Source organism: Cyberlindnera jadinii (genome assembly GCF_001661405.1).
Source record: "Cyberlindnera jadinii NRRL Y-1542 unplaced genomic scaffold CYBJAscaffold_4, whole genome shotgun sequence".
Classification (NCBI taxonomy): Eukaryota; Fungi; Ascomycota; class Saccharomycetes; order Phaffomycetales; family Wickerhamomycetaceae; genus Williopsis; species Williopsis jadinii.
The window spans coordinates 890779-901472 of NW_017963655.1; the positions used below are offsets into that span (position 1 = coordinate 890779).

The 10694-nt window shown below is 38.8% G+C and overlaps 3 protein-coding genes across 3 annotated transcripts in view; 1 reads left to right on the forward strand and 2 right to left on the reverse strand.

Annotated features, from left to right (window-relative positions):
* Positions 1-1095: 1095 nt before the first annotated feature.
* Positions 1096-2853, reverse strand: MCX1 (Mcx1p). Its single transcript, XM_020214795.1, has one exon. It carries the CDS (start codon positions 2729-2731, stop codon positions 1181-1183), a length of 1551 nt encoding a protein of 516 aa, XP_020071554.1. The 5' UTR covers positions 2732-2853; the 3' UTR covers positions 1096-1180.
* A 73-nt stretch (positions 2854-2926) lies between these two features.
* Positions 2927-7478, reverse strand: KRE5 (Kre5p). Its single transcript, XM_020213329.1, has 2 exons — positions 7201-7478; positions 2927-7144 (listed from the first exon to the last, which is right to left on the reverse strand). Exons 1-2 carry the CDS (start codon positions 7305-7307, stop codon positions 3019-3021), a joined length of 4233 nt encoding a protein of 1410 aa, XP_020071555.1. The 5' UTR covers positions 7308-7478; the 3' UTR covers positions 2927-3018.
* A 670-nt stretch (positions 7479-8148) lies between these two features.
* The window catches only part of CYBJADRAFT_167167 (uncharacterized protein), a 2894-nt gene continuing 348 nt past the window's right edge, over positions 8149-10694 (forward strand). Inside the window, 2 exon segments of the mRNA XM_020214796.1 lie at positions 8149-8181; positions 8199-8538. Of these exon segments, the coding sequence (XP_020071556.1) occupies positions 8440-8538 (99 nt within the window). The 5' untranslated portion in view covers positions 8149-8181; positions 8199-8439.

The following is a 10694-nucleotide window of genomic DNA, read 5'->3' on the forward strand; positions in this document are numbered from 1 at the left end:
AAAACCATCTCTCAGATCCTCTTCTGTAACTCTCCCTGATATCGTCAGTATGACTCCTTAAGGTTCGTCTTGGTTGTGGCGTATCCATAGAGGTCATCGACATTCGACCAGAGACAAAACTCGAAATGTGGTGTTTCCTGCCGGGGCTTGAGCTGCTAGAACTACCTCTTAGAGTGAACTTGCTGAGGGTAGAAACGTCTGACGTGATCGAAGCAGCATCATCCTCTGTGTCTGTGTGGAATGTACTGTCGATGTCCGCAGAACTTTCAGTCCGTGACGACATGGAAAACCGGTGGACTGTATGGGGCCTCCGTAGCCCGCCAAGCATAGAGATAGACCGCGTACTCGGTGCACTGTCCATCTTGATCCCTATAAATGCTTGTCCACCACTCTCTTAAAGCTAACTAACAAACACTTCTCAGACTGATCTTTGTGATGATGTCTCCCTTGTGACCTTTCCAACGCAAAGTATTGGAATGTAGAGACGATGAGACTAATGGTGAAGTATTAAATACAAATATAACCCCTGGTACATACAAGAACAACAACAAAGGAGGAGGCAGATAATTACAAAAGTGATCAAAGCTGAAAATTATGGCCGCTGTGTGACCCCAGCCGTGGCTCCCCTTCCTCCCCCTCAAAAGGCGAGGAAAAAATAGAGATTTTGTTCTTTGGAATTGGGAACAACAAATGGAGCCACCATTTTCTACAGCAAATAGGTCCAATGTGTAAAAATACACCGGGCTAAATATCACGGCTACCAAATATATTTCAATGTATATGAGTGATATTCTTCTGTTCGCTGGTGACTGTTTACCGGCCGGGAACCCTCAGTGTTTATTGCGCAACCCGCTCCCCAATTTGCTGTTCAAAATACCGGAATTAGAGGGCTTGGAAGAATCCAAATACCTCTGGAGGATACCGTAGTTGAGTAGTAGTAGCACGTACACTGTTTACCTTGAGATTGGTTCACGATTTTAAGACAATTCACATCTGCTTACTTATCAATTCGAAAGCTGCTAACAAGAAAAACCGGCCGAATCCTGCCTTGGTCCCAATCAACCCGGCCCAAGACCTGAAACAAAAAAAAGTGAACGGGGTAAATGGAAAATTTAAAAAACTTCCCGGGGAAAATGATCCTTTGATAAATATTCTCGAAAGATATATACAACGATACGTATCATGGCGATCTACCAACCATCTTGCTATTTATCTCAATACCATAATCAGCTTGTAATTTGTCTCCCAGGACGGCATCCTCAGCAAGTACATCTTCTACTAAGCTGGTCAAGTCCTCATCTCCGTAATACTTTGCCGTGACATTGCCAGAGCCTATTGTGTCAACAGTGTCGGAGTTTACCAGCACATATTTGATGCCACTATCAGGGCACTCGTAGTTCACGTTCATCAAGAGCCTCTCCATTATACCTCTCAATCCACGCGCACCAGTTCCCTCTTTCAGGGCAAGCTCTGAGATCTTCAATAACGCATCGTTAGTAACCACGAGTTTCACCCCGAATTGTTCAAAGATGTACTGGTATTGCGTCAACACTGCGTTCTTCGGCTTCGTCAAAATCGACAACAAGTCCGTCTCTCCAAGGGAATCGAGGCTTGTTATGATGGGAACTCTTCCTATAAGTTCGGGAATCATCCCATAAGAATTGAGATCCTGGGGTGTAACCAATGTCAAGGAGCCAACAACTCGATCATCATCTAGTTTGATCTTTGACATTGCATTGTGATGCACAGGATCCTCCTCAATAGCGCCTAACTCGTTGTCAACGATACGCTTAGCAACATGCCTATCCAATCCAACAAATGCACCCATCAACACAAAGAGTATATTACTAGTATCAATGTGATACGTTTCTGTCTTCTTTGCCACGGTGGTGTTGTTGTTAGAGTCTTTGTCTTTGTTCACTGGCTTCTTCACTTGGACTTGAACTGTAGTACCCTCGATCAATTTCAGTAAAGCCTGCTGAACACCTTCACCTGAAACGTCTTTTGTTCCACTGTTGTTAGAGGTCTTTGCAAGTTTATCAACCTCGTCCAAAACGACAATCCCTCTCTCCGCCCTATCAACGTTATATTCTGCATTAACCAGGAGCCTTTCGATACATAACTCAACATCTTCACCAATGTATCCCGCTTGCGTGAGTTGAGTACAATCTGTTATCGAGAAGGGGACATTTAGTACTCGAGCAAGAGTTTTGGCAATTAAGGTCTTTCCTGAACCTGAAGGTCCCAACAGCAAGATGTTTGACTTACTGAGTTCCAAATCCTCATCTTCCAAATCCAAATCGAAAGTTATCTCCTCTGGAGATTTGTTTGATGGACTCACATTGTTACTCAAAGTGTACATCTTATCGTCCTCTCTTCGTTGTTCATCTTTGATTTTCTTTGCCAGTTTTCTAGCTTTGTCGTTGATCCTAAGATAATGGTTATAAACAGCAACTGACATCACTTTCTTACCGGTCTCTTGTCCAATAATATATCCATCCAAATAATTCTTCAGTTTCCTAGGTGGCGGAACTTTCACCATGGACTTTTGGATATCCCTAATGATCTTCGCAGTAGGATCAGCATTGATCTTTGGTGCAGGGATAGGTGAATTTGTAGGTGCTGATGTCGACCCGTTGCTAGAGCTAGAAGCCAAATACCTAGCTTGTGCACCAATGCTAGAAACTTCTATGAGACTCCTCGTTCTAATACAAGAGTTCAATCCCAGCATTCTTTCAAATAGACTGTGTTCGAGGGGGGAGAGAGTCTATACTTTAACAGTTCTTTGGCATACACAATTCCTAAATGTCGGTCTTAATTTTTCACACCCAATCCGCGGAGCAAAATCACCAGATCAGGCCAATGTCACTATGACTCATGACTCATGACTCAAACTGTTTGATTCTACTATGAAGACAATAAAGAACGTTTACATATGGCATTTATATATAGACATATCCCTTGATAACAGTACTTTTTTATTCCATATAACTATGTACGACAGAGTTGCATGGATTATCACAATTCATCATGAACTTCAATTGGTGCGGGGTCTGAACCAATTTGTCTCGAGCTAACCTCTAAGAGTTGTGCTTCGAAGTTTCTCTTAAAAGCACTTTCCCTCAACGCGGATATTTCATCATCATAAACGGTCCATTCTGGAATTTGACGACGTGCTCTGTCGAGCTTTGGTTCTTTGGTTAATGGATTATTACAAAGATCAATCGTTCTGGCGGTTTTCAAACTTGCATCGTCACACCATGTTTCACACCACAACCAGTCTTGTGGCAAGGAGAAAATCTTAAGGGTTCTCTGCAAACTGTTTGGAAGGTCTTGATCGAGGTTAGAGAGTGATTCAGGATCAGCTGAAAGTATTTGATACTGTTGTCTCAAGATATCGCCTGCATAGATGCTTCTGAATTTTTTCAAGTCGATCACATATAACGCACTGATGTGATATTTTAAATCGTCCCCGAGTAGTTTCTCCCAGTAACCGTGCTTCCAGAATCTAAAACCCTCCATCTCTTTTCTAGAGTCACCCATAGGTGTGTATCCATATGGTGCCCCCTCTAAGTCAAGGGTAACAAGCTCGTTCATGTCGGTACGGACGATTTGATCAGCATCAATGAATATAACTTTGTCCAAGCTTTGTGGGAATAAAACATCCAAAAATAGGATCTTGTAACCCCAAATGGTTCTTTGCTTTTCACGTTGACCTCTTAACCAAGATGGCCATTTATAGGTGATTAATTCATATTCAAATCCATATTGTTCAGCGAGGTAAGGCAAAAACTCCCTAAAGGTTGGGGACATATAGTTATCAATGAGCCAAAACTTTACGGTATGCTTCGTATGACGCATAACGGATACCGTCATTATACTCAATAATCTTTCATAGAGGTGCCCTGAAGCAACAGTGAATATGTTGATATCTGCGTGCTTCCCAGTAGTATGTTTTCCACCGAACCAAGAAGACAGGATCCCACCTTTCGACTCCTCACCTGTGACAAGATCATTCAGTGAAATAGACTCCTTTCCGGGGTTCTTCTTCACTTGTGGACGAATCTTCACCCCATCAATAGTTAAAATATCAACATCAACATTGGAAACTGGGGCTTTGGTATTTGGATCAACAAAAGTGTAAAGAGTTCGTGAATTACCATCCATCAAAGATAGCTCCCATAAACCAGGATTGGCCTTCAGTTGGAAGTAACCCTCTGCCATCATCACATTTGTATCAGACCCAGGAACGCTAACAGAAAGTCCAGCTGGTGGTTCTTCGTTTGTATAATCAAACAAGTTTCCTTCTATGATAATGTTTTCCAGTTCATAAATTCCAGTAACAGTTCCTGTTTTTTTTAGTAAGACATTATCAAGATCTGTAGCTCCTTCTTTTGCCATTACAATCCACGAAGGATGAACATCCATATCCAGAGTGAAAAGTGTATCTTCAGGAACGTTGTTGAAGGTTACAACAGAATCTTCAACAAAAGACCCATTTTTGAAAGAAACACCCTTAGGGATGTTTCCCCTATAGAAGCGTTTTATTCCCAATTCGGCTAGATCCTCCTGTGGAACTAAAACAATATCAACAGAAACGAATGGAAGATCTTTCACTGCACCAACAAGAGGCAACAGTTTTTGTGTGTATTCATTTATAGGGTCAAAAACGGCCAAAATATTCACTAAACTTTCTTTTTTGTCTCCAAACTTGATTGATGGATCCGTTTGGAGTCTTGAAAAGTCAAATCTCGTGATGCGGTTCTCTCCATTAAAATAAGAAGCACTAAGGACACTAGAAAAACTTTCAAACCAATCGGAGATATCACCATCTTTTTCTATTTCAATGGTGTTTATCAGGTTGATAGCGTTTTTGAGCCTTGTAGTCATTTCATATTCATAAAAACTCTTCAATGACTCTGCTCTGGCAATTGTCCCCTTCAAATCAATATAACGTCCATTGAGGAGTATGAATGACTGGGAATCCACACCAATAGAGTCAAGTAAGTATTTAGTTGATGAGAGTGGTTCTTCATCGTTGTTGAATTGGTGTTCATTGATGATGCTGTTAACAGTCTCAGAAAGATGTTTCAACGAAGCGTGGGAGGCTTGTCTGAGTTTTCCAATAAATGAAACGTCAGCACCAGTGTGAACCAATCTGACCCTCAGGGCAATTTTCGACTCATCCAAAGATTTGAGTATTTCAGACAACTGTTCTAGAGCATAAAGCGAGCCAAAATTGGCACCAAAAGTGAGAGTCGGTGTGATACTTCCGTGAGAAGTCTCTGAGAAAGTGAAGACAACATTGGAAAATTGATGTTCACATTGTCTGACAAACTCTGGGGTAATTATTACTTGTGAAACATCTGCATCGTTCGAAGGAACAAGTAGAAGGTTGCGCGATTCCAAAGAGTCTTCGTATAGTTTCTCCTTGATGTCTTTCAGGGTTGCAACACTTCTCTGATACACCATCCCAGCTATGAAGTTGTTATCCGCAAACACTTGTCTTGACATTAGAGAAGCCCAGTTACCATGAAGATCGTAAAACACACCATTAACAATCACACAAGGTCTCTTGACATCAAAATTTTGAACAAATGGCTCGACCAAGGTTGAAACATAGTCAACGTCATCATAATGCTCTTCTTTTTTCAAATACTTCAAGAACTCAAGAATATCTTCTCTGGTTCCCGTTCTGTAAATTTTATATAGCTGGTTTGCTAACGAACGGTCCTCCTTAGACTTGATCAGTGGTACAAGACCAATATGTTGTGAAAGCTGATCTCTAGTTATACTATCCACGATATGAATAAAGTTTGAAACATCCTCTTTGTTCGACAACTCCATGACAAATATAGCAGAATGTAAGTTTGCCTTCACATCAGGTATTTCACCAAACTGAAATCTTTTCAGGAAATCACCAACATTAGTTGAGTATTCACTATAAACCTCATCTTTCTCAATGTCATTCAAATATACCACAGCACCTTCTAGACCTTGTGGAATTTTGTATCTCTTGATTCCTCTAGACTGAGATCCATAAGCCGATAGTAATGCAAATTTTCCAATAACATTTTTAGCGTCAGTAAGATCAACATCCAACTCCTTCAGAAGTTCAATGAATTTCATCTCTGTTTTGAGTTGCTTGTATAAATCAAAAATATTAGATCTCACAGAATTTAGCGGAGCTCCATTGAGAAAAATACCCGTGCTTGAAGACGTTATTCCCAGCTTTTCGTTGTATTCCATTTGGGCAAAGATATCTTCGTTAATTTCCTGATCAGAGAGATAAGAGGCAAACTTGGGAAGATCTTGGGTCAATTTAAGCAATCTATTGAAAGCATCTGAAGCAGATTTTGAGTCCAAAACAAAGCTGGCTGCTTTCAGATCCAGGCTAGAAAGTTCCCCTTTGGCCAATGGTTTAATATCGTTATCATATGTATCAAGAAAGGTGTCAGTTTGGTCATCTAAGAGCTTGTCATCTTTCAGAACAATTTGAGGCTCAGATCCAGTAAGCTCTCTATCATCGATCACAATATAATCGGTCCTTTTTAGAGTGAGATCCACACCATAACCGCTTAAGAGTTCTCTCTGTGTATGCGGTTGTGGGGTGTATCTCCAGACAAAACGCAGCTTTCCTGACAGAGAGCTCTGATATAAGGTAGAAAGGAATTGCGGGAACTTAGGGTCACTTACTGTACCATACAGAGCAAGAACAGGACCCCTATCACCGATCACCCTGTCAAATGGCTCCTGGTCAAAATTTCCCTCTTTGTCAATTTGCAATGCATAAACATCATCTGGTTCACAGTAGACCACGCCGTTCAATTCCAGCCATGTCTGTGGTATCTCTCCGCACTTCTTTCGCAAGATATCTGAAAACTTTGGAAGAATTGTTTCATTGTAGTATTTATAATGTGCAACAATTCTCGGAGAGTAATACTTAGTTGCGAGTGGAATCTCATAAAGCGAACGTTCTTCTGGTGTTAGAAGGTCGAACACTTCATTGAACAACTTTTCATCAGATCTTGTATCAATTGCAGATAAATCCGCCTCATCATCATCTTCTTCGTTAAAAAGAACATTCGAAACTTTGCTTAATGCAGGTATGAAATATGACTCGTTCTCCGAAGAAACTGTTTCTCTGTTTACGTGTACGTGTTAGCTTTAAGTTCGTGCAATCAACAGGACAAAACTTACAAAAGTAGAAGTTCAAACGGGGATTTCTCCCAGTTTGCGACCAATTGGATACTTATTTGGGCGAGACCATAACCGAGGGTCAACAAGAAAACCAGAAACTCTCGCATTGATGATGTGACGAAGGCCTCAGATTCTTGAACGCTTGTATCTCAACGAAACCTCCACCTTATTTTTTTGGCATTTTCTTGTTTTGAAAAGCGCGCATTCATTACTTTGGGGATGTTCGTAATTATGTGCACCTATCGCCAGCGAAAAGTAGAAAACACCAACGACAATTGATACAGACACAATCAGAATTAGTTAGCATTATTAAAATGATACAAATTAAAGGAGCAAAATTACCTTAAAATTTCCTCAGAGTATACCACAATGTAGCTTTTATCCGAATTAAGAGATATTCAAAGCATGAGTTTGAAATCTTCAATCCTTCCTGAGATATAGTCCTTCATAGTTCGTATGGTATAACTAGAAAAGAGGCATAAAACTGCTTATATCTCAACAACAAAAGATACATTGGAAACTCTAATACCACTGGGCACTAGACATGCTCTCTAAAATCAAATATCCTAACCTTCAGCCCGCTCGGATCGGTGGTTCTTCTGAAATAACCTAGGATGTTGTTATTTTTATGTATAATTCTCGTTGTCGTTGCCTTAGCAATTTTAGAAATGTAAGGATGTTTCCAATTCTAATAGGCATTGTTTACACTTTGAATTCTTATCAACAAAAAATGACACAAAATGACACAAAACCAATACAACTTTATACACAAATACATAAAGTTAGAAAGATAACAGAATATTGGTCAGAAACAAAGCATCAAATAATGAAAGCGGAAACCTTGGAGGACGTCCCAGGAAAACCCCAAGGGCTCTTCATGGAACCTTCTAACGACGTCCTCAACTTGAGGAAGAAACATGAGCGGCTAATCCAGAACCACAGCGGCAACTTCAAACGAATGGAGATACGACATAACAAGAGGACCCACAAATTATTGAGACAGACTAACTGACCTGTTACGAAAACAAGATACTGAGCATAGAAACCTTCAAGTTCTGTTACGGAATACCCATGCAGGGATTGTAGACTTGTCACAACAGCCGCCATTACCTGAACCTGAACCTGAACTTAAACTTGATAATGGAACTATGGCTGATAGAATAAGAGATAGGTGAAGAAAAGCAGCACAGGTAGCAGAAAGAGCGTTAGATGAAATTAGACATGATGGTGCTTTTGATTATGATCCCAGCTTTGAACACATCATCGATGATAACACCAACGGTTTTAAAGAGAGTGGTGATTCAGTTTATGACCAACACCAATATCAGAGACCACAGAACTCGGTTCATAATCCAGGTGGGCTCGAATAGTGTCATGATTAGTGCCATGCTCTCCTTATCGATGCAGAACTACCATCTTTTTGTTGCGACAGGGGCAAAGTTTTACTCGGTGACATATTCAAAGAACCTCCACAGTACATGAAGGATATCTTATTGGATCTAATCACATCCAAATATTCTCGAACAACCAGTCCTGTTATTTCATTATCATCCTTAGGTTCTAACAGTACTGGTGATTCGTGAGGTGGAACTTATTCAATGACCAACAACGACCGTTTATTCCATAGAGTTGATGGTTTGATAGCTCAGGAAAATGGAGAAGAGAAGTTGGCTGAAACTCATACACTAAATCCAGGCTTAGCTACAAATCTTCATTTTGAATTGATTAGAAGTGTTTTCCAAAATGATTAAGAGGATAATAACCTTGAGGCCTACATTAGGAAGATTGATAAGTTTCTCTCTCAACAAATTAGTTATGCACAGCTGTTATACACCGCTAGAGAACTTATTCAACAGGAAATTACACAAAAGGGGTTAACCAGAAGAGAAATTATCGTTCAATTTGCGAATATTGAACCAACAGCACGAACAAACCGAGAACATCAAACTTTCAGAGGTTAAACAGTTTACCTTGAAGCGCGGAAGCAATAACAACAAAACTAGACTTTAATTTGAGTACGCACAAAGAAAAGATCTACAGGCGGCTTCACTTTTATCAATATGTGTAAGTGTTTTTTGATTTTTGAGATGTTGTGCTCTTTTATTAATTAAAGGGCGAGACAAATCTTTTTCATACTAACGGTATTCAAATTAGTATCATTCGAACACTTATACGAAATCTTACCTTACAGTTTAAGAAAAATCTTAAAGCGTTGATTTCTTTCGTTCCAAAATTCATCGTTTTATTAATGAGGGATCAAGGCTGGTCTAATTCTACCAACATATTTACATCATGCACCGCAATTCTTCACAAAACAATTACCATTTTGAAAACGTACCACTTTGAATACTTTAGTGAGTATGTCACCCTTCAATTTAAGACAAAAGAAACATAAAATAAAACAAAACCAAACAAAACATGACAGCACATGTCTTTTGATATCTTTATTTAAAGCTCGTTTCATTTATTTTGGTTTTTCTCTTTTTATTCTTCTTTTTTTTTCTTTTTTATTTTTATTCTGTTTCACCCTTTTTAAATTTACTTTTTCCTTCATACATTCGCTTAAGATTCAATCAAGAATATTCCATAAACATTACCTCCATGATATCATTGCATATACAACAAAGACAGTTCAGGAGGACTTGATATCAAACAACACAATCAAATATAACAAATTTGTACTGAAATAAAAGCAAATATGTTCTTATAAAATATCACAAAGAAGTTTATTAACTTAAGAGATCTACATCCAATGAATATATCATCAAACATAAACATAAGTATCATATAAGACATACTTAGTCCATTCTCATGATGTCTCATTATGTATTCCGTTAAGAAATTCAAATTACACAGAGCAACAAACTAGACCATATCTGACAATTTAAATATTTCTAGACTTAATGTATCTCCACAACGATTTGTCAGATAATTAATATCGAAGGCCGCAACTACTAGCAGTAAAAGGACAGCACATCTCTAATGAGTAAGGGCTAATGGTAAGATGCAACAAATTAAAATATAAAACGATTCTCCATCTGCTAACACTTTAATATAATTTAACTACTTGCTGTATTGTGAATCTCAATTCATTCTCTTAAATTTGTTGAAGTTCCTTACATGGTATGCCTTCTCTTACAAAAAAAAAACACATCATGCGACAATGTTATATTCAGCTGCTCACAAACATTTTAGCATATATAATAAACTCAAAAAAAATTGTTTAAGAATGAAATATGATCTCACAAGTATGAAGACTATATTTTATATGATCCGAGCATTGAGACTGAAATTGATACAGGAAAGCTTTATATGGGAGAAGTTCGTGGTATCTTAATAATTGCGTAAGCATTTCTATGAGAGTGCAGCTGTATAGAAAGACGCATTTAAAAAAAAGTTTGAAACCTGTTCTTTATTATGGATGTATTTTATTGTCTGGTCTGCTTTTTTTTTTTGTTTGACATGTGTTTCCTATTCTCTTTTGCTTTCGTTTG

Coding starts and splice junctions, on each gene's coding strand:
- MCX1 (XM_020214795.1), bottom strand. CDS start 2,731: ATGCTGGGATTGAACTCTTGTATTAGAACGAGGAGTCTCATAGAAGTT.
- KRE5 (XM_020213329.1), bottom strand. CDS start 7,307: ATGCGAGAGTTTCTGGTTTTCTTGTTGACCCTCGGTTATGGTCTCGCC. Junction 7,145..7,200: donor CCGTTTGAACTTCTACTTTT/GTAAGTTTTGTC, acceptor ACACGTAAACAG/AGAAACAGTTTCTTCGGAGA.